Source organism: Acipenser ruthenus, chromosome 25, assembly GCF_902713425.1.
Source record: "Acipenser ruthenus chromosome 25, fAciRut3.2 maternal haplotype, whole genome shotgun sequence".
Taxonomy (NCBI): Eukaryota; Metazoa; Chordata; class Actinopteri; order Acipenseriformes; family Acipenseridae; genus Acipenser; species Acipenser ruthenus.
Window position 1 is genome coordinate 6,255,085 of NC_081213.1, and position 24,738 is coordinate 6,279,822.

Consider the following 24,738-nt stretch of genomic DNA (forward strand, 5'->3'; position numbering starts at 1 on the left):
GAAACAAAATCTTTACTTCTCTTACCATTTCTAGTGCACATAAACAACCAATGCATTCGAAATGTGAATGTAGGTGAAAATAATATTATTATTACCGTGAAAATATAACTTAGAGACAGTTTCATAGTAAGGGTTCCAGGTAGAAAACCCAAGTTGTAATTCTAAATGCTTAACACAGCCTAAAAGACACCATTTAATAGCTTGGTTTCAATGAGTTAAAGGTTCCAAATAGAATTACAAAATCAGAACCAAGGTACAAAATAGAACCCACATAATGTCACCCAGAATGATCATCTCTCCATCCCTTTTGTGTTCTACAGTATATAGAGCTACAATGGAAATAGACTGGCTAAGAATTCAACATAAATCTTAGTCAACACAGATTAGAATACATATGTATATTCTTTACACTGCTAGTCTGGTCTAAAACTAAAAAAGATTGGTTTACAATCTGTTACATAATTCTTTAACATGTGGTACTGCAGTGCAGCACAAGGCTTTGGGCTTCTGTTGAAAATGATCTTGACATGAGCAGCATCCTGTCTGCAGCTTTCTGTATTTACAGCAGGGAAATCTATCTACTTTCTTGTAAATCTATATTAAAATCAAATGCGAAATGAAACTAGTTCCAAAGCAGGAAATTGGGGCCAAAGCGAGCAAGCTCAACAATTGTTGTAGGATTTTTCTTTTTTCTTCTTTACAACCAAAAATTGGCAATGGGAAACAAATCATTAGCCTAAAGATTACATTTTAATTATAACTGCTATTCTTATAGAAGCCAGAAAAAAACATCAGTTATCTCCACCGCCGTTTCTCTTATTATTTGCGACTTTTAAAAATACGCTACAGAAGTGTAAGAATTAAAACGTATCAGCACTGCACAGTAAGACATTATAATAGGTTACGTTATGATCAATCACATATTCACTAATCACACGTTTTGGAGGCTTGTGTGTGTGTGTCTGCGTGTGTGTGTGTGTGTGTGTGTGTGTGTGTGTGTGTGTGTGTGTGTGTGTGTGTGTGTGTGTGTGATGCAAAAAACAATAAAAACATTCATTTATAATACAAAATAATATTAAAAACACAATGGGGGAAAAAAAATAAGAATACCCAGACCCTCCCCTCACTCTTCTCCCTCTCTCTTTCTTGCATAGTCCTGGCTGTAATGAAAATACTGCGAGTGGGAGGCAGTGGGGACAGGCAAGTGCAGGAAAACAAACCAAAGGAGAGCTGAGACTGCTCACACAGTCTCTCCATATGAAGCTGCCTGGACCTTCCGAGACAGCCTCGGAGGGTGTGGGGAACCGAACCCGACTATTGTGTCAAATAGAAGAGTTACCAACTTTCTCTCCCTGCGCATTTAGATTTCAATGCGTTCTACCACAAGCAAGTGTAGTGGGCTGTACAGACTAGCATATTGTCAATTCGCTCTTAATTTGAATGAAGCTCTTTGTCAGCGCGTGTTTTCCTAAAGCTGTGTTGCTCCCTAGTGCCAAGTTGCCTGCACTTACTTTTTTAGTTTGTGTTTTTACCTGTTTGTAAACGAGGCAATAACATCAAACTTAGCCGCATCTAAGTTTGTGTTTGGTATTGCACAGAGGAAAACACAGCGACGATAAAACTGTTTTTCTAAACCGAGCTGTCAGGCGGATTATTTTCTGACGACAGTTGAGAAAAGATTTATTTTAGATGTCACGTTGGAGTTTCCTAATGTATGACAGCTGGCTGCAGAAGACCTCCAGAGAGCGTCATTTTATACAATCATATTGGCAAGTTAAATCTTAATAATTGCTTATCTGCTATACTGGATTAGAGCCACTACTGTCCTTACCTCTAGTGCTTCGACAAAGAAGAGCCTCGCTAAAGAGCCTTTCTAAAACATCGGCTTTCTAGGACCCGATTGCTTTGAGCGGATCAGCTCTGGACAGAGTGAGAGAGAGATATTTTAAATAACTAAACAATAAAACATGAACAAACAAAAAACAAACAGCTTTGACAGTTATTTTTATTTATGCTACCCCGCTTTCAAATGAAGAGTTGCACTTGCTCCATCCACATCGATTCAAAACAGAAGCAGCTCGTTCACCTGTCAGTGTTGGTTGCAGGTTTCGTTCTCCAGGGCATCTGATATTAAAGCCAGTAGCCAGACCTAAAGTTGGGACCATCTCTGCTACCTAAAGAAAAAAAAAATCTGTTCTGAATTTATACTTCCCAGGCTAAAAAAAAAAAAGGACCTCAGAGTTGTTTAAGATACTGGAAAAAGGGTATGTCTTGTTTATTTATTTACTTATGCATTTACTTTTAATGGAATCGGTCGCTTATTTAATTAAAAATACATTTATGACCCAAAATAATGACCCATATTTATAGATGTATGAAAGTGTACCACTAGTTTTTATTTTTGTGTACAGCAACATGTGCTGTTTTGTGTTTAATTTTATTGACTATCTCAATGCACATCATCTGCAATAGGTGATACGTGCATTAACAGAACACGGTAAAGCACTTACCTGTAGGTTGGATATGAAACACAGATCGGACCCGGATTTGCCGGACCACTATTTTTCTATGTTAAACTGTAAGTGAGTACCTTGTTTTAAGCAAAAACAGAGGTTAAAATTTGAAATTAAACAGCTAGTTTAAAATAGGTAATAGCCACGGTATTACATATCTATCTATCTATCTATCTATCTATCTATCTATCTATCTATCTATCTATCTATCTATCTATCTATACACATTAGCCTTAAGTTTAGAGAAAGGGAAAGGGGAAACTATGGCGCTCAGTATAAAAATACATTATTTTAAGTGTCCGGTCCGGGTTGCGATACAAGTTCTGGAAAGTAAATCCGGGTCCGAATTCGGATCTGGTCCGTGTTTCATACCCACCCCTACAGAAATTAATTTTGCACTGTAAATTAAATGTATGAGAACTAAAAGCATACATCTTATGCAACATATTCTAAAAAAAAAAAAAAAAAACATTTTTAGTATTTATTTACTTTACAATGTAATGTTTATTTTCGTAAACTTGTGTTTGTGTGCGTCTGAAGTAAAGTAAACCTTAGCATAGACTTCAGTATACGAGTCATACATCAAAATACTATAAAATACAATAGAAATCTTAAAGGCTTGTAATACTAGTACTGGTACAGTATATCACTATGACGATTCGCCCTACAGGTTAGTCAATAGAAGAACCCGTGTAATAAGCTGTTGTATACCGAGATTCTTATCAGTGTGATTTTTTGTGGTAGCTCACGTTCCAAGCAAGCTACTGTAATGGTTATATACAGAACGTGCACAGTAATAATTCCTATTGTGTGTAATGATATAATATAATAATGGCATTAACGCAGACATGAATAATGATACTCCCCATTCCTGGAGGTCTGGTTAGAAAATTACAGCGATTATAGACAATTATACAATTATAGGGTCTGTTATTTGCACTAAATGGAAACCAATACCAACTTTTAAACAAGATGTATACGTGTCTATAGTGTGTGGTTGTCATATTTTCTGCTATGTGAGTGGCTGTTGAAAAGGTTTTTTTTTTTTATTTTGGAATGCATTCATAGAACCCCCTATGGTTTGTACATGCTAGCGTGTTAAAAAGTTGTGCATTATGGAGTTTGAACATTATGGATGTCTAGCAAACTGATAGCTTTAATGCTCTAACTAATTTTAGTTAATTTGGAAATAGCTTCTTTAAAAAAATAAAAAAAAAAGAGGTTGTATGTTTTTAAATGCCAAGTGGTCTCCAAGACTGCGTTACAAAACCCTTTCCTGCTATTGAAAAATAAAGATGAATGTACAAGATGTACATGTGGGATTACAATGGAAAAACACATTGGCCGGGACGAGCTGTCTTTACTCTTTACTCCAGGGAACACTTTGAACCTGTAACAAAGCGGACTCCAGATTCTGTCCGACTAGTTCTGTAACATTGACAGTTTCATTTTCCTTTTACTACAATGGTGCATTTTTTGCCCACTGATGAATAGGGGCTTCCAGGCTCATATATGTCCACCATGATGTGAGTTAATAATCAAACACAATCTGTTTGTCTCACAAATACAATCTGCACCTAATATAGCACCTTATAAACTCACTCAGACTCAAGACACCAATTTACCAGGATAGGGTATATGTCCAGGCTCATATATGTCCACCATGATGTGAGTTAATAATCAAACACAATCTGTTTGTCTCACAAATACAATCTGCACCTAATATAGCACCTTATAAACTCACTCAGACTCAAGACACCAATTTACCAGGATAGGGAAATATTGCACTTTACAACTGCAAATAACAGAAAGGCCTTATCTTACAATACAGCTGATAAAAAAAGGTTTGTTCCATTCATATTGCTTTCCAACACAGTGACCTTGAACTTGCTCAGCACACAATATTCATAAGAACATGAGAACATATTTATGAATGAGAGGAGGCCATATGGCCCATCAATGCTTGTCTGGTTCCTAGTAGCTGATCGGTTTCTTAAAGTCGAGTCTTAAAGGATCCTAATGATTTAGTATCAACAACGTGGCTTAGTAACCTATCCATCCCCTCACCACTCTTTGTGTTAAAAAGGGTCTCCTACCCTCTGTTCTCAGTCTATCTCCACTTAATTACCAACGTTGTCCCCTTGTCTTGGTTTCTGTGCTGCGCTTAACGTATTGGATACAGTTAACGAGCTACCTCTAATTTGTGTTTTGTTTTAGCTAAATAAGTTCAATTCCTTCAAACTCTTCCTTGCTCATCCCTTTAAGCCCTGGCCTCAACACCCTCTGCCACTCACTCCGTGGCCTGTCTTAAAGAGTAAGTAGCGGGGTTCCGAAAATGATTTCCATTACACGAGAGTAGATGTTAAAACTTCATGCTGATTTGAACTCGGCTCTCGCCAAGATAAGCACCAACTAAGACGTAGCTTTACAGTAAACTAATGTGATCCATATGCGTCTCCATCCATTTACGTTTCCTTCCATATGATGATGTAGATATCCTTCTGTATCCAGCTTCTTTTCAACTGTTCCACTTAATCTTTCCAATGCAACGCAGAGATCTGTGTTTACTGTGTCCCATGCAGTTTTCTCACAAGCTCTTGGCCATTTAACTCCAGGCTTGTGCCCGTTGAGGTTCTTTTCTCTCTTATGCTGGTTTGTCTGACCGGGTTCACAAGGATCATAAGGTTCATCACTAACTGTGTCCATGCAAGTCCTCCTCACATCTATGACAGGGGTGCTGATATCCTGCGAACTGTGGTTTGCTTCCTGTCGCTGGATTTCATTCGACTGACTTGACTGACTTCGTAAGAAGTACTGATCAATACGAGGCCCTTGTCCCTTCTCCCTCAAGCATTTCATTCTCCCTTGATGAATCTTCAAACCCCTGACCGTTGTCGCCTTGCTCCAGCCGCAGACACAAACCTGGAGTTCCATGTCTTTGTTAACTGCAGATCTTGAACCAGTCTTTTGTGAAGTACTCTCCATACTCATATCCGTTTCCGTTCCTAAGTCGTTAACCGTGTTGTCCAACGTTGAGTCATCTTCCGCCCCCGCTCTCGCAGACTCTGCCACTCACTCCGTGGCCTGTCTTAAAGAGTAAGTAGCGGGGTTCCGAAAAATATAGAGTTACATGCCCCCAGGTGTTGATACAACTGTTTAAATAATGTACCTGTCATTTTTCTTTCCATTGTTAACATCCAGACAACTTTTTACATCTCGAAACCCCGCTACTTGCTCTTGAAGCAATGACTGACAATTGTGCTGAATTTTGTGTTTTGTGACAGAGACAAAAGCCGTTGCGTTTGCATTGTCTGTAACGTTTTCAGATTTCATAAACTCTCTGTCGATATTGCTAAAAGCTGCAGATTTCATATTAACAATGGGTATCAGATTTCTGTTGGCCCTTCTCATAGATAACTGGCACTTGTACAGACTCCCTGACTGTGAATGAGCAACGTGCTTCTGCAAGTTGTATCAGCTAATTCAAGACCTGCCAGCCATGCCCACATGCTGACTGGAACAGCTGTGAAAGCCTTCAGGTGGCAGATGTCTTTTAAAGTAGGCCCTCTGATATCATTTCAATAAAGCTGTTTGAAATGGCTGCAGTGCACTTGCCTGTTCTCAATCGCACATTCGGTATATCAAATATTAACAACGGGTTTCAGTGGGAAATAAAGATGTGTCTAATTTGTAAAAAAAAACAATGTTTTGGAGTTTATGAACTCTCTTGATACTGTGCTATATAAAGTGATCTCACACAAGCCCGATACACCCATTGAGATAAGAAACTGGTTGAAAATCAGTTTCCGAAACCTTTCTTATCCCTGATTTCATTCAGAAAGTTTGAAAGTAGCTTGTATGTTTGATGAGTCATTTAGTAAGATTATAATAACATGACAGCAATGAAGAGGAGTGAAATAAATAAAGCAATTATCTCTAACTGTGTGTCAGTTATATTGCTTATTATTAATCTTAACACAAAACGTATTTTATTTCAAGCTAATATTCTGATGCATGCTCCTATTATGCCTGGTCTAGAGAAGTTTTAAAAGCATGCAAGACAAAGTTTAATGCGCTGAATATAGACAGGTTAAACATTCAGCCAAACTTACAAGGAATTGGACTGTGCAGCTTTGACCTCTGCTCTGAGTTTAAAGGTCACTGAACAACATCACTGGATGCAACAACAGTAGCAAAATCACACTGCAAGCAAGATGGCAACCAATTAAAATGAACAAAAGATAACATCTTAACAGCAAAACAGAACTATCCAGATGAAGTATTGTAGCGTGGGTAATTAATAAAGGGTTTTATTTCACCAGAAGGTGGCTTTTCTTATTGTGCAGTCACCATATCTTGCAGCGTTCCAGCTTTACAGGTACATCACCATCTTAACTCTCTCCTCCCCGAACAATTCATCTATTAAACATTACCGCTGCTGCTAGACATTGTTAAAGCATGAAATGTTAAAGCTGCTGCTATACAGTATTATACAAATCATATGGGTACAACCTGTATAAAAATATATGTTTAGCCTTATATCCTTTACAGCAAGTGGAAGTCTCAATATATTGTGGAATCAATGCAAGCTCCCCCTGAACTAGACCCTTAATGTATTGGTCCTGCTAATCAATGACCAATTAATGGAACAAAGCAGACACAAGACCAGATTTTCTGGAAACATTTCAAGCAACATGTAATCATTCCCACAATGCTTCCTGAAATGCCGCTATGATTATATGTTGGATTGATACATATGGATACAATTAGCCCAAAGCACGCTGTTTTTGATAGTTGCTGCCATAGTCACATGTCAAAGAACTGGCCAATGGAAACATGCTTCTCAAAGTAGAACCTGGTCTGCTAGGAAACACAGAAACAACATGTTTCCTCAAGTAAGCACAGCTTTAGGGAAAGTCAGTCACAATATCATAAGTTGCCTATACAAGCAAATTTGGAAGCAGCTTCAGTTTAGATGGTGCAGAAAAACTGTCTGGAAAAACTATCTGGAAAAACTATTGTAATTTTGTAAAACAGATTTAACAGTAGCGTTGGAAGCTGAAAGAGAATAGTTTACCAAATTTATCTTTACCAGGATTTATTTCTCTGGTTTGTAGCCTAGGATTTCTAGTTCAGGAATTTACCTCTTGTTTAACCATAAGATTTAATGACCCCAGAAAAGGGGTTAGCAAGCATAGGGTCTGCTATTTCTAGCATACTGTAATTAAAGTTGTTCTTGAGCCAGCTTTAATTGGCGTAGAACCGATGTCCTATTGTAAGTGACTCTGCAGCAGCAGTTGATGCATAGTTCACCCCCTAGTCTCTATAAGTCGCTTTGGATGACAGCGTCTGCTAAATGACTAATTAATAAGAAGAAGAAGAAGAAGAAGAAGAAGAAGAAGAAGAAGAAGAAGAATAGTCTCACTAATTAGCAAAGACACCAGGAACTGGAGAGCAAATAAGAGGAAAAATCAGGTTGAAGTGTAAACATGGTCTCTAGTAACCAGATTTAATTATATTATCTGTTAGTTTGTGAGCATAATGGATGTGTTTTGAGGATCATGCTGTGATTTGGTATCAAACACCTATTGCTGCTAGTTAATCCATTTAGTACCTTAATTATATGCCTTGTGTATATTATTGTTGCCTGAATTATTATTACTAATGTATTCTTGCTGTTGTTTAGAATCACTTATATATATATATATATATATATATATATATATATATATATATATATATATATATATATATATATATATATATCTGTTTTTTGCATCACATGCAGATGCTGAAGGCATCGCTGTGGCTTCAACAGAGCTCTCAAACATGTCCCTCTCTCATGCAACTAGATATTTTAAGAACACCTTGTTATTTAGCCTTTTAACTTCCTTTGACATCCTGCAATTACTCATGAGGATTTTGCTGTCAAATAGATATAGCAGATCCCAGTAATAAGGCTAATTTGGGTACATTAACAATAGCCTCCAGCTCTCCTTTAAGAGCATTACCTCAGGTCCTACTGTGTCATTTGCCATTTCAATACAAACTTGGTTTTTAATTGATGTCCATACAAGTATGATGTAATTATTAGATTTTTCTCTGTGATGTTTGCATTGTTGCATTGTCTCCCAGGACACTCTTATAACATGGCTTCATTAACGGTAGAAAAGACATTATAACATATATATTTGTAGTTAGGGGGCATCATTTCCTATTATTGGCAGCAACATATTATCCTCTTAGATCCATGTAGCATTTACATACCGGCATTCATTGGCGATATTAAAGTGAAGTAATATGGTATCGCAATACGTTTGTTGGTCTCAACCCTAGTCCACATCACAAAACCACCACTGCGAGCTACAGTAAGAAAATCTGATGCTGGACACTGCCTGTCAAAACACCGCTTGATTACAGCCAGTTCCATTTCTCCATACGTTCCAAACACCAAGATAGGAAGTCCTGTCATGATGTTGTGTGTTTGTTCGTGGGTATTATGGATTTCTCTTTTTGAGGAGCGTGCAGTGATTTTGAAACAAACCTATATGTTTGTTAACCCTCCTAAGAGTAACGTACGTATATAACTTGTATATTTGGAAACTACGTTGTGTTTCTGAAAGGAGGATCCTCCCTCTAATCACATACGTAATCAAACCGTTCCATAAATAGCCATTGCCTATGCTTGTCGTTGCCTTGTCCAGGGGAGCTAGTCCGTCTGCCAGCTATAGCTGTCATCAATCAATAGTCATGACATCACAGTTCAGCCAGCTCATGGGGCGGGAGCAGGTGGTTCAGAGTGCCACTTATCCAACTCGCTGGCTACAGCTGTCATCAATCAATAGTCATTACATCACAGTTCAGCCAGCTTATGGGGTGGGAGCTACAGCTGTCATCAATGAATAGTCATTACATCACAGTTCAGCCAGCTCATGGGGCGGCTATCAAGTTCTAAAGGACAAGGCCGTGGGCCAAAGTATATACATTCATTATGAGCATGGCCATCTGTCATATGCAATAAAGAATTGTTCATTTCAAATCTTCTGGTGGATGTCTCCTTTTTGAAATTACTGTCGCCCCTACCTTTATAGAGCAACTTGGTACAGGCCTGAAACATCACAGTGATCTTAACTAATCTATTCTTCTTGTTGTTTAGAATCACTTATATATCATTTTCTCTTTCCGTCATCACATGCCTGTGACTTTTTAAATCTTTCTACAGCAGTCCTGTGGGGTCTAAGTGCAGCTGGTACACCAGAGTGTATCCATGAACCTGTCCCCCTGCAACACTGACCCAATGGATGTAAGAAATGTAGCAAGCTCTAAATGCCTTTGTATCTGAGTCAGATTCCCACAGGTACCTGTATCTAGTGCAGTACAATCTGCATCAGAGACAGATGTGTAATCCACATAGTATTTCATTGGCAGGCTTCCAAAGCTATGAAGTCTGTACCTCTCACAAGTAGAAAAAATATTTGTTTAGATTTTCGTAATGGACTATAAAGGAGTAATTTAAACATGAGTGTTTTAATAGCTGTAGTTTGATCGATCTATAACCCTATTTACAGTGGTTACCATGAATGAGTACATTTAACAGTGCTGTAGTTTTTAACAAATTAGGGTTTCAGAAAGCGAATCTACAAAATGCAATATGATGCAATGGATTATTAACTCCTTTTGTGCACCTGCCTCAAAGCTGTACAAGTAATGACAATAAAACATAAACAAAGGATTATAAATAACAGTTAAGTCTTTAGTCATGAGGTAAAGATCAGCAAAGCTTCTGAGCCCAGGCATTAGCTATAATGTAAAGTGATGTTTATGTTAAAATAGTAATTCATTCAATTTTATTTTCCTGTCTTGTTACCTGTCAAATCCTTCAACTATGACCCTTCCTGGCGTTTAACATATAGAATCGAGGGGTTCTGTGACATCATAAACCACGAGAGCGAAAGCTTTAGATGCCCAATTTATTTGCATGTGATTTAGCAGCCCAGATGTTATTTCTTATATTACACATAGTTTATTCAAGAATGAAGCATGACAATTGCTATATTAAAAATATAGGCACAGGTTCAATACTCCATTACTGAAGTAAGATTGAATTTGAGATATTTCAGATTTGTTTTTTGTTTTATGTGTTTCTTTTCTTTTTCTTTTTTAGTTTTTTGGTCAATTATGGAAGCTTCAAGGACATCATTGTTGAAAACAGGACATGTTCAAGTTGTGACAGAAAAGGATATTTGATGCTAAAAGCCATTAAAAGGATATTGCACTATGTTTAGAAAAATAGACTAGAGCAATACTGAGAGTTCTTTGTGGCGCCCTGTCTATAAGGATATTTTTTGTTGTCTCTTTATTTTTTGGGAAGGTAAGAAAAAAGGGCAAAATTCAAGCAGGTGATAGTGTTTACAGCCTGGGGTGGAGCACTGTATCATTTTCTGGCAGTGTTTTTAAATGTGTTTCATGAAAATCAACCTTGGAAACCATGGCTGAGAGTGAAAGTGTAGAACCGTCACCATGGAGACGGCCCTGTGGCGATGTTACACATTCCTAGCATACTGAATAGACCCCTAAGTTTTCATATGGCATTTGAATTGTTACACATGCTAGTAGGCTTGAAGGTAACTACTTCTCTATACCAATGGTACCCTTGATAATGTTCCCTTGAATAGGCTGAGGACAATGAGATTAGGTACAGTACAAATCATGCATCAAAAGAGCAGAGGGAAGCAAGGAGCCAGGCTGTGGATCCTTGTATAAGTTAACAAAAATAACTTGAAGTCAAATATGAAAGTTACTGTGAGATAATAGCTAATGAAGAAGTCCCAGTCTTGTCTGAAAAGACATTGCATCTGGGAGATGTGAGTTCAGCATGAAGGTTGACTGGCTACATTTGGGGGTTTTGTTAGTTTTGCTCCCCTGGTTCACTTGAAAATTTCTAATGAATTATACTGTAACTTTATGAAATTTCCTTTATGAGTACAGACGGAGAACATGAAGTAATCCAGCATTGAAATGTGAAAATTATTTAGATTACCTAATTATGTTCCTTTTCATTTTGATAACATTTCTCAGGTTTCTCAGCCGTGATTACGAGATGTAGTTTTAATACATTATTTATAATGCCAAACTAATAACAAAAGTCAATGGTTGCTATTTATTGTGTTATTTTGTGTGTAAATACATTTTCTTTTCTCATTGTGAATGTATTGTTATACTGCCCTTTTTGCTGCACTGCCAGACAGCTAGCTAGCAACATTTTATCTGAATCAGACATGCAAGAACATTTGGAATACTACAAATGTGTTATTTCAATAAATGATTTGTTGCCATTTTAATGGGGCTCCACTTGCATGGGCAGAGACATAATAAAACATTATATATATATATAAACATAATTTAGATCTTTTATTTAACATCATGTAATCAAAGAAACTACAAAAGGATATCGCAAAACTAGAACTTTGGGACTAGGTTTGTATGCTCTGAAGCATTCGACTACTAAAATAAAGCACTGTGTCTGGACTCTTCTGGCCTGTCCATTATTACCTACCAATCAGGCATTTTCATATAAAGCACCTAATGATAGGAATATTCTACCAGAAAGCAAATGAAATGAGCACAGCAAACCTCAAGCATGTTATTGAAAGAGTGTCTTTCCAAAAGCAAGATTAGCAGGAGCCCTTGAGTCTTTCTTTCCTGCTGCATCCTTGTTGTGAACCTTAGAGGCCCTTCCTTTAGCAAATTAAGCATAACTGCATGCTAACCCAAACATCTCAAGTGTGCGTGGCTTCTTAATGCCTGAGTGATCGAGATGTATTTAATGAGCAGTGTGCACTGGAGACTATAGAACGGGTTTCTCTAGTGTCTTGAGCAGAGAATCATTTGTAATATATTAGTGTGCTGCTGCCCTGAAATTGGAGATGAAGTGACTATTGCTTTAATACTAACATTTAATTAACACTTAACTGCTCGTACAGATTTGGGATTAAATCAGACAGTTCCGGCAGCGTGACTCTGATTCAGTGATGGGAATGTCTTCTATTTTCAAGTGGGCTGTTGCCTTGACAATCCCGTCATATTACAGTGCCCTCTAGAGTGGCGTGACTGTATTGCAGGGTATAACTGAAGGTAAAAGCGCTTGTTATGTGCATGTTATCAAGCAGCTTTTTGGAGCTCCTTGATACTCCATGGAACAATTTACACCATATCTGACAGGCCTTACATTAATCTGAGTTTGTTGTAAAATTCTCAGTATATACTCCCCAGTGTTCTTTGATATTACTCAAGAAAACAATACATAAAGTTAATAATCGCTGCAGAAAACTATTTTAAATAGGGGTAAGAAGGGATATCAAGTCAGGGCAAGAGGAGCAGAAATAAACACCCTATCCTACTAAGAACCTGCAGCATCCTATCACCCATCTGTCTGCATTTGCATGAATTTGAATTGCATGAGGTTTATCCTAACAGAACTGATCAGATGAACAGTGATGTTGGAATTGGCTAGGATTCATCAAAAATATTGATAATGCATTGATGTGAATACCAGCTGGAAATAGAAGCAAAGGGAGGCCAGAAGGGATGTAGAAAAAGTCAGTTAAAGAAAGAGATGAAAAGTTGAGTTGATGGATGCAGTACTAGTCAGCTTCAGCAACCAAAAACCAGGAGCTCTAGCTGTCACAACATTCTGGGACTGACCAGGCAACACCTGGTTGAGACTGAGTTATCAGTTCAACCATCCATGGAAATGTTAACGTGGTTATTTAAATAATGCAACACACAATTTGTGTGATGCACTTTGCATAATTTAAATTAATTACAATTGCATGCTTTTCCATTATGTTCAAAGCAACTAAAAAAATAAAAGTAATTCAAAATAACATAATCCTCTCAATCTCAAGTGCACTCTTGGAGAGCGGGCACAGAGGCTCAACTAGGATTAAAAGATAGTTTTGAATATGGTCGTGAATATTTAATTCTGTAAGCCTGCAAGCTTATAAAACATTGTCTGTATGCAGGCGTTCTTTTTTAAAGGTGACGTATATTCTGTACTGAAAATAATGTGTCTGTTGCTGTTTCCAATGTGTACTTTTCTTCAAGCATCTTAGATTCAACGTTTAGTGCATGATTACAAATATCTATTACGTTGTGTAACATACCTGAGATAATAAAATGAGGGTTTTGCCAGAGAGGAAATATCTAATTAGCCTTCCACAAAGCAGTGAAAGTACTAGCACTCTACATACAATCAGGAACTCTCTGGCACAAATCCTGGTCGCAATGAGTTGTCGCTTATGGCTGGTAATAATGTAAGTGTATTTTCTGTGCCAAAATATATCAACATATTAAACAAGAACATATATCCACATAGTAAAACAATGAGGGTGCACTTCCACAGTGTAACATGTGATCTCTCTCCCCTTTAGGGCTGCGACGACAGGAGAAGAATCTCAACCATCTGTCACCAGGCTAACTGATTATATCCTGATCCTGAAGCAGAGTCGTTAAACTCTCTGAGAGTAAAAGAAGGGGTACAAATTAACAACTGTTACACACTGTATTGAAAGGTGAACCGAGGTGAAAAGAATATTTCGCTTTTGAGTTTGCAGCTCCTGCAAGGAGGACCATGGGGTCTTTATGGCAGAGCAAAAAAAAAAAAACTTTCAATCTAGCAACTCAAGAAACTGTCTTGCTTTCCTAACCAGCTGGATTCTGTGACCTATGCACTTTTTCACAGGTGTTAGGCAGCCTACAACCCTTTACACTCCTAGATGTCCACAGTAGAAGAAGATGATTCTAAGTTTGTCTTGTGAAGCTTGCTTCAATGCCCTTGATTTTGGTTAGAGCCCAAACAGCTGGTCGTATGGGAACTGAAATCCAAGACACATCAAATAAAGCCCTACTAACAAAAGAGTTGTATGTAACAGACATATTTCTGACAAAAATAAAAGACTGATCTCAAAATCAAATGATAAAGCAAAACCTGTGTTGCAGTCTGCATTGTGGCTGTGCTGAATCTGCTGTGAAAGAGAACAGCAGATCCAGCACTAAGTGTATTTTTTATTGAACTAGAAGTTGTTGTGCTAAAAATATATTGGCGTAAAACATGAACATGAAACATATTTAGATTTGGACTTTTGAAAAGCAATAATATAGGTACCATAATTGAACACCTATACTATTCCCCCAAGAAATAACTCGAAATTAATTTAACTGGGAGGCATTCAAAAATTTGTGAATTGCTTTGTGGTTCAAGTTTTGATGATGGCCCAAACCAACCAGTCTGCAGACATCTACCTCCAGATCTTATCTGCAAACAGCTCACAGAACTTCAGTGACATGATTAGCACCTGGGACGAGAACTGCATCCTGGGGCTGCAGATCTCTTTGTACATTATCTTGGGGATCATCACCCTGGCCACGGTCCTGTCCAACATCTTTGTGATTATCACCATCTTCCTGACTCGTAAACTCCACACTCCCGCTAATTTCCTCATAGGCTCCCTGGCAGTGACTGATCTCCTGGTGTCCATATTGGTGATGCCAATCAGCATTGCCTACACTGTGAGCAAGACCTGGTCATTCGGGCAGATCATGTGCGACATCTGGCTGTCATCGGACATCACCTGCTGCACAGCCTCCATCCTGCACCTTTGTGTCATTGCTCTTGACCGGTACTGGGCCATCACGGATGCCCTTGAGTACTCTAAGAAAAGGACCACCTGTAGAGCGGGGGTCATGATCGCTGTGGTCTGGGTGATCTCCATCTGCATTTCCATACCTCCCCTTTTCTGGAGGCAGGCCAAAGCTCAAGAGGAGCTGGCGGACTGCAACGTCAACACCGACCACATCTTCTACACCATTTACTCCACATTTGGGGCCTTCTATATCCCCACTGTGCTGCTGATAATCCTCTACGGCAGGATATACGTGGCTGCCAGATCAAGGATCTTCAAGCCCCCGTCTTCTTGTGGGAAGCGCTTCACCACAGCCGAGCTGATAGGTGGATCTGATGGGTCCTCGCTCTGCTCCATTAACTCAAACTCTAACCAAGATGGCCAGCTACAGCCTGGAGGTTCTCCGATTTTCATAAACCACGTCAAGGTCAAGCTGGCGGATAGTGTGCTGGAGCGGAAGAGGATCTGTGCGGCTAGAGAGAGGAAAGCCACCAAGACCCTCGGGATCATCCTGGGAGCATTCATCTTTTGCTGGCTGCCCTTCTTCGTGGTGACCTTGGTAATATCTATCTGCCAGGAGGCCTGTTGGTTCCATCAAGTGCTCTTTGATTTCTTCACCTGGCTAGGGTACCTGAACTCCCTCATCAACCCAGTGATCTACACGGCTTTCAACGATGAGTTCAAGCAAGCTTTCCAGAAGCTCATACGATTTAAGCGGTGCTATTAAGCCTCTCTGAACAGCATTATTGTTTATTTTCCATTCTCAATTTCATCAGGTATAGCAACCAGTAAAGCTTAGCTACTAGTACTGTATTGTGAAACTGGTGATCTGTTTAAAGTATTTTTTGGGGTCATTGTACATTTTAGTACACTGAATCAAAATGGCTCATCTTGTAAAGATCAGAACCTCACAGCTATTTCCTGCCTTAAGTGTTTGCATGTTAACAGTGTAGATCTAGCAAAAAATGTCTTGAATATGAACGGATAAGACTTTGTGTTTAAAGAACCATAATCAATCCCTGCTTTAAAAGTTTTGAAAATGAAAGGGGGGCTTCTGTAGTGTAAACCAAAAACATTCAAAAAAGCCACTTTGTGGTGGTTCTTAGTCAAGGTTGTTAGATTATATGTAGTTTTTGTAAACGGTTCTGATTAACATATGTGTTCCTTTTTTTTTTAACCTGTCCATGATGAAATCACGTGTAACTGTGCATCAAACAAAAAATGTAATTTGTAAATAGTTAACCATTGGTATTACTGTACATGCGGATCTCAATGGGCAAAACAACATACATGGTAAGATCTCATTTTCTGTACCTGCAGAAACCATCGAAGTATTATACATATTAGACTGTTTAAATTATGCTTTTACCTTGAAATAAAGCTCTAAGCATTTATGAAAAGGAGTTAACTTCTTTGGTAAGAATCCTATTTGCTCTGAAGTACTATATTTGAGTCCTCTAAACTTTCACAGATATGAACAGTTGGTACTGTTTTTTTTTTTTTTTTTAGATTAACTGTGACTTACAAGACTTTCAAGACCTCAAAATTTAAAGAGACAAAGTGCAAAGCAATGGATTACTACAGGTAATGATTTAATGGTATCAAACAGCCATCCAGTGAAACGAAAAGAACATCTTGGATAAGAAACATCACCGAATGCTGTACAAGATTTTGTAATACCAATATGGAGTGCTGATATGTTACATGAAAATGCATAGCTCATTGGAAAAAACATGCAGTAACCAAGCTTAGCATTAATCTGAATTCCTTTAATTTCTCCTATGAGTGTATAAGAATTAAATTTATACCCTGGGTTTTCAGAATTTTATTTTGAACTTTTCTGCATTTCCTGAAAGAAAAAAAAAGAATAGATACCACAAAGCTTGCACACACCAGGAACCACAACACCCTTGTGCCTGAGAGGCTTGGCGCTTTATCAAGACCCTGTCATGTCCATTGGGTATTAGCAGGATGAGACAGACTCAATCACTGCTCTTTCTTGAATGTTTCGCAAAGGTATGTGGGGGAGAGCTTGTCAGGAAGAACAGCTCCTGAAGGGACTGATGGTAAGCTGTAGAACTACATTGCCTAAGATATTTTAAGGTTTTATAGTGCCAAAAAGACATCAAGTTGAGTCCAAATTATTGTTACATTTTACTGAATTTTGAACTGCAGATGATTCATATCGTATGCCTTCTGCACCGTGCTTTCTAAGCATAACGTTTTTATAAAGAAAGACACATACACAGTAAAAGACAACTACTGTATATCTGTAGGTGTATATACTGGGCAAGTTATGAATTAAGCCCCCCCCCCACCCTTATTTATTACAATAATGGGGGTTGTAAAATGCAAACCCTAAAAACATACTGAACCCTGCCAGGGCAAGCTATTTTCCAACATGGGCTCTTTCACAACTAGAAGTAAATTGGTATTAGATTGGACAGTCAGTTCATTTGCAACTGACAGATTCATGAATATCAAAATACATTGGTTTTCAGTAGATTCCCACACCCCGGATTGGCACTTGACAAGAGTGATCAATGTGCGGCCCCTGGGGCACTATGGAATTTCTAAACGATCCCAAAGCACAAGCTATGCCATGTGAATAACGATAATGACAACATTTGTACCACAGTATGAAAATGAAATTCCTGAAGTCAACAATTCAGACAGGCTCGTAAGCATCCACTGATGTCAAAGTGTTCCCAACCCCAGATGCAAGTGTAATGGATCTCCTCCTAGCGGCTGATGAGTTAATAATACTGACATCAGTATAAGACGCGTACTTATCTCTCGACTAGAGAACTTTAGGGCTCAAACCTCAAACCATGCAGTTCAATGATTCGAACAAGATGAGATTTTATGGTGCGGATGAAAATATAGTAACTGAAATATTAACACAAGGGCTGATACATACTGAATATAAAAGGAGTCTTAGAACCAATAAAGTAATCATATATGCATGCTGGACACAGAGACAGATTTTAATACTGTTGCTCCCCTTTATTAACTTCACTACATGCAATAAAAAATACAGTGGAACATTTCTGCAATACGTTCCATGTCTGTTACAAACTTGATAAATTTTGCAAATGAGCCCAGCTATTTTAACTATGTAGTCACATTGTGATTTAAGGCCCTCTGTGGAAGGGTAGTGTTGCAGCCAAGGCTGGCTTGCAGCGGGAATAGCAAACGCAGGAGACAGAGATTGCAGTTTAAGGCATTTTTGTTTGCAACAAAACCACAAAATAATATTTCACCCAAGAAGAGCAGCTGCAGTGAAGTAGCACCAGGAACACAACCTGCTGCTCTAGCATGTATAATAGAAATGAGCTGGAGCTGAAATGAGCTGCAGAGCTCCTCATGTGTGGTCAGGCCAAACTGGAAATCAATTAGCCCATTTGGACTGAACACATTCTCAACTATATTTAAAGTTTCTCTCCAATCAGGTCAGATTAACCAGTCCAGCCATGTTCTCATATAGCTGGCTTGCCTGCCTGTTGAAGGGGAACCACAAAACACAAAGCAGGGAATCAAACAAAAATATGAAATCCCTCATTTAAATAAACACAATATTTACATTAATGAGTCTGCCCTGCCATAGGCCCCTTTTTATTTTATTAACCCTAAAACCTAGTTTACTAAGATGTTAATTAGTTTAAAGACACTTTTAAAGATGCAATGTTTAGCAAATTAGATCAGGTTTGATTTAAGAATGTTAAAGTCCTGCCTTTTTAAAAGTTTACCGTAGTAAAGGCCAGGGTTGGGGTCAAGTCCTTTTTTCAATTCTAATTCCATTTTCAAATTCCTTTTTAAAATTAATTCTCAATTCCAATTCCAGTTACCATTCCCTTTTAATCAATTCCAATTCCAATTCCAAGTCCTTTAAAGGAATATTGAAACTATGATAAATGCGTAGCATAGCCATGGGAAAAGCAATATCCACATTTTAGAAATGTTTCTGGACTTAAGACTGCAGTCATCAAGGAGCGTCCCTCAAGAAGCAGAGCTTTGAAAATCCACAGGATGACGCAAGAACAGTCTGCTGTTCACAAGGAGAAGGGAGCAATCACACACAAACAACTGCAGTTGTTATAAAAGTTTCCCAAGGTAAAGGAATAGCAAAGTGTAATAAAACATATTGAAACAAGGTAAAGCATAGGTAAGCATTGTAACACCCAGAGAGGTATGGTCAAGCATATTAAAAAACCATGGGAAACTATAGTAATAAGTTGGTAAATGAATAATATAACCATAGGAAAATAATCGAAATGCTACTGTAGAAAACTTTTATATGGGACCTGGCAAAGGCACTCTTGTTGTTTTTTATCAACTAAAACAAAAAGAAACATTCAGAGACAAAGATAATAAAGGAATACAGTATATTGCCACATGTAAGGCAAACTAGCCTCTGTTGTGGCCCTTGAAACAGTACCTTCTCACAGCACAATTTGCTGCCAGTCCTTTCCTCTGGCTTTGTGCAACCTCTTTGATTAACCAGTAACTGATTGTTTGATTGGCCAATAATTGTGTTTGATTATTCGCTTTGCATATGTTGAGCGAGCACTTTCACTGGCAGACATCCCTGGGAGTACAAGTCCTGAGAGCATCTGTCTTCCTGAAGCAGCATTGGCTGCTTGTTAAGTGGAAATGCTACCATTTTGTTGTTTGTTTGGTCAATATTCCAGTCCGTGCTTTATAAGGTTTGTTTGCAGCGCTGTTCGAGACAGCAGTGGGTAGGTCGAGTGTCTGATGAGCAATGGGGTTAAGCAGTCTTTCTGCTCCTGTGAAACCGTTGGTGTTTTGAAGTGTGTCTATATCAAAGTGAATGTGAGCTACAATTACTATGCTGCCTGCATCTGCAAAGGCACTGAAAAAGATAGTCAAAATGTTTATCATTGAGTTTCTTTTAGTATCTCTTAATTCAGCACTGCTGAGTGTTAAATAGTCATGGATGATTGAGATAACTCATAAGGTGTTCACTTCAACCGCACCTCTTCCAATAAATTATTTTCTGTTGATTATTGGAAACGTAATTTTCTCAATCGGATGTTCTTATACCAGCTAATACGGTACAGTGCTTAATGAGATTGTTTCTCATGCATTATTCACCGCTCACTGACAGCTCACATTTTCAAGTGGGGAATCAGCAGGGGACAACAAACAGGTTCCTTATTACTAGAGACGTGAGAACAGAATTTACAACGCTATAAACATACAGAGGACAATGCTGTTTGCAAAGGTTACCGGATCTGCAGAGTCTGCAAACACTTTCCTCAGGGTGATAATTGTCCTCTGCAAATAAAGAAGAAAGAAGTTTCTAGTTTTGTAATGTTTTTGGATTTGCTTCCTCCTCTGTATTATTTATTTCTTAGCAGACACCCTTATCCAGGGCGACTTACAATCGTAAGCAAATACATTTCAAGTATCACAGTACAAGTAATAATACAATTAAGAGCAAGATAAATACAATGACTTTGGTTCAAGCAAGTACAAGTGTGACAATACTGCCACCATAAAACTCGCAGCCCCTTTATTCAGCATTGGTTATAAATGGATCAATACATCACCCCTGGGGGAAGACAAGACAATATAGAATTAAAGCTGGGCAACGTTTAGATAATTAGAAAGCATATTTAATTGAGGTTGCAGCACAGACAACGTGAACTAGTCTCAGATTTACAGGAGGAAGATATAAGAAACCAGCAGTAACTTTCTTCCTTTCTCCCCTGTATAAGATGCTTTAAAAAAAAACAGAGCACGGATCTCCTGGGAAGCACAAAAAGAAGGATATTTCTTAAATTCAGGACATAGGAAATGACTTTCTGCATGCATAAACAAGCTCTCATTTAATCCTGTCATTGACTCGCACAGGCATGGCTTTGCATAAATATTTAACAATAATTCTGTATTTAATAATCTGTAAAGGTAGCCAAGGAATACCCTTGACCACATAAAACAGAGATAAGCAGAATTTACACATGAGCTAACTCGATGTGACTTGTGAGAAGAACAGAGCCAATTAACTCTAGGAATTGGTAGGCTGCGTTGCATTACTGAATGTAGCAGAGGGCCTGAACCTGCGATGTGATAGGGATTCAAGGAGTAATTGATACACCTGCTGTATTCTATCACCCCTTCCATCTCAATGCACACTGTAGTTCTCACAGCCTTAGTAGCAAGTCCTCTGATTTGTTAAAGTCAGCCTACCAACCAGAATAAGTGCCCCAGCCCTGCTGATATGTCCTTTAATGTGTCAATCAGGGGCATGAATGGCAATCAGTCTCTTGCAGAGAATGACCCTGGACGTAAATAGGGAGGCGGAGAGTCTTTATGGTTAGTCAGTGTCCGTTGCTAAGCAAGGGTTTAAAATGAATACAAAAACTTAAAAAAAAACCTCTTATTAGCCCTAACAAAAATACCACAAGTCCACCACTTCTTCTGTTGAAGATCTTTGCTTCAGTTTGGAATATGCAGATACTGTATTTCAGAGTCAAAGAAATAGATCGGGGGGGGGGGGGGGGTCCAATCACGGTCCTGGAGGGCTATTCCACTCCATGTTTAACAGGTAAAATGAGACCATGTGTTCCACTAGCTGTGATTAGACCATGTGTTCTACTAGCTGTGATTAGACCATGTGTTCTACTAGCTGTGATTAGACCATGTGTCCTACTAGCTGTGATTTGACCATGTGTCCTACTAGCTGTGATTTGACCATGTGTTCTACTAGCTGTGATTAGACCATGTGTTCTACTAGCTGTGATTAGACCATGTGTTCTACTAGCTGTGATTAGACCATGTGTTCTACTAGCTGTGATTAGACCTAGATGAATGCAAGTGTATTGCAGACTAGCTGTGATTAGATCATGTGTTCTACTAGCTGTGATTAGACCATGTGTCCTGCAACAAAGATAGGATTCAGAACTATATCTATAACATTTGATCTTAAATATTTACATATCTGGAATTAACATAAACAATATATATATATATATATATATATATATATATATATATATATATATATATATATATATATATATATATATATATATATATATTCTCAGCTCAATAAAAGGGAGACCAGTAATAATGTTTATAAAGTTAATAACTGAACATTTAAAGCGCTGTTGCAAAGTCATTACTGTGTTTTCTGCCTTGCCTCTGCCCTCTGCCTTGCTCTCTCACTCTACACATGAATACCCATACTGTTTTCCAGGTAGATTAATGTATTCCTTTTTAAATAGGGAGCGCAGAAACCAGTTGGTAAAAACATTCCCCTGTGGCTGCATCTGAACATCAGGTTTTACCGCAATGTCAAGCAGCCACTGAAACCTCAGCCACTAGTGCATGATTTCAGAAGGAAGGGAATTCAGCCCTCTTAAATGATTAAATACTCAGACATGCGACCCATGAGGCTCAAATCAATTGAAAGCCCTGACTTTAAGTAAATTAAATGTCTGCCCAGTAAGCGCAAGAGACCAGCTGGTGGAAAGAGAGCTCTTTCTTTAACATACTTATTTATTGATAAATCCACACCAAAGGGGAATAACTTAAGTCTGCACGAATAATGTTTTTAAAAAGTCTTAAACTATTCATACAGTTTTATTGTTGAGGGCTTCACAGAGGTTGAAGGCTATTATTTAATCTTCCTACAGGTTGAAAGATGTGAATCAGGTAAGCCATGGAAGACTTACAGTATATTCTTTAAATATAAATGTTATAGAACCTAGAATTTAAATGAGACCAGGCAATTATGATTTGCTCAAGAGTTGTCAAATCGATTGAAAGCACTGAAAATTAAATGTCTGGTCAGTAATCTAGAGACAGGTTGGTGGAAAGACCTTCTTTAAAAACTGTAAAGTTACAAAAAAATTGACTGGGCAAGATTCTCAGAGCTATTATTATAGGAGTTTTTTTTCTGGAAGAAATAAAAAATAATACAAAACAACGTAAGACGGCATCTAAGACCTTGGCTGCCTGAACATTGCATTTCTTTTTTGTAACTATATGGTATGAGTTTCTCCTTTCTAAAAAAATAAAAATCAGGACAAATTAAAATGATTGTGGATAACAAAATAAATCTATAGTTCCTCCACTTCCATTAGCTACAGAATGTCTCAAAAGTGCAGTTTTGAAAGAAACACATGCTATAGCAAACATTTAAACTTTATGGAACTTTTGTTAGCTAGTCACTTTAAGACAAAATCTTTGAGAATCTAGCCCATCGCTGTTGTAAGACAAAGCTTGTAATTCCGTAATCTTTTGGCAAACAGTATTGATCAACATAGTATTGCACCAGGTGGCAACATTGGCTTACAAATAGTAGGTTAAAATGACCTAACTGTGGCAGCGACCCCATTGCCGTAAAGGATTTGGTTAATTCGCAATTGGGTGTTAGTGGTAAAGATTTTCTATACTTTAATATTTAAGAACCCTTCGCTCCTCAATATTTCCTGATCAAACAGATGCTTCTGTTGGTTTAGTAAGACCGGCTGTCAATATTGCATTCTGGGCTGTGCTGTGAGCCTTTGTTTGATCAGGTCTACAGCGTTCGGTTATTGCAGGAATTTTAATACAACTCAATTGAGTATCCCACCTGTCATATGCTGTATAATACACTTTGTCTGATGTGTCCAGAGCACTTCTTTTGAACTGCGTGTCAAGGTAGGATAAAATCAATAGAGAAAAATGAAAGAGGGTTGAGGGTGAGCAGATTGAAAGCAAAGGGGGGGGGGGATTCTTACAGCAGTCAAATCTCCCTGCTGCACTCTCAATTCACCTCCACACCACAGATCATCTGCACAGAGCACAGATAAAGTCCAATGAAGAAAAATAAAGAAAAACGAAAAAAGGTCTTACAGCAGCAAGACTCGTCAACATATTTCATGCTTTTCAAAACTGGTTTGAAAGAATAGTCTAGTAATTGTCTTGCTTCTTATTAGTAAACACAACTCATCTTGTTTTGTTTTAATACTTAAAACTGCTCTGCAGATATTTCCATTACTGTGCTATAGCACAGTAATGGAAATGGGCAGCAGTGTGGAGTAGTGGTTAGGGCACTGGACTCTTGACCGGAGGGTTGTGGGTTCAATCCCCAGTGGGGGACACTGCTGTTGTACCCTTGAGCAAGGTACTTTACCTAGATTGCTCCAGTAAAAACCCAACTGTATAAATGGGCAATTGTATGTAAAAAATAATGTGATAACTGTATAATGTGAAATAATGTATAATGTGATATCTTGTAACAATTGTAAGTCGCCCTGGATAAGGGCGTCTGCTAAGAAATGAATAATAATAATATAGCTGACAGGTTGTTGTAGCTTAATGGCTCCTAATCACTTGCTGTAGACAGTTCAAATCTACTGCGGCGTGTTTTGCATCACCCTATAGAATTAGATCATTTTGTCGAATGAAACCTGCTGAATAATGTTATGTTAACATATTGAATTACATACCGCTTTGTAGTTTTATATATGCAATTTCATCTTGTAGTTTCTTTGATTACATGATGCTAAATAAAAGATCTAAATTATGCT

The 24,738-nt window shown here is 38.1% G+C and overlaps 1 protein-coding gene across 1 annotated transcript; it reads left to right on the top strand.

The window, feature by feature from the left end:
* The first annotated feature begins 1,241 nt into the window (after positions 1-1,241).
* Positions 1,242-16,692, top strand: LOC117413920 (5-hydroxytryptamine receptor 1D-like). Its single transcript, XM_034023375.3, has 2 exons — positions 1,242-2,264; positions 13,946-16,692. The coding sequence occupies exon 2, from the start codon at positions 14,781-14,783 to the stop codon at positions 15,921-15,923; it is 1,143 nt and encodes a 380-aa protein (XP_033879266.2). The 5' UTR covers positions 1,242-2,264; positions 13,946-14,780; the 3' UTR covers positions 15,924-16,692.
* The last annotated feature ends 8,046 nt before the right edge of the window (positions 16,693-24,738 follow it).

Bases quoted from the DNA above. Each gene is read 5' to 3' on its own strand.
- LOC117413920 (XM_034023375.3), top strand. From the start codon at position 14,781: ATGATGGCCCAAACCAACCAGTCTGCAGACATCTACCTCCAGATCTTA.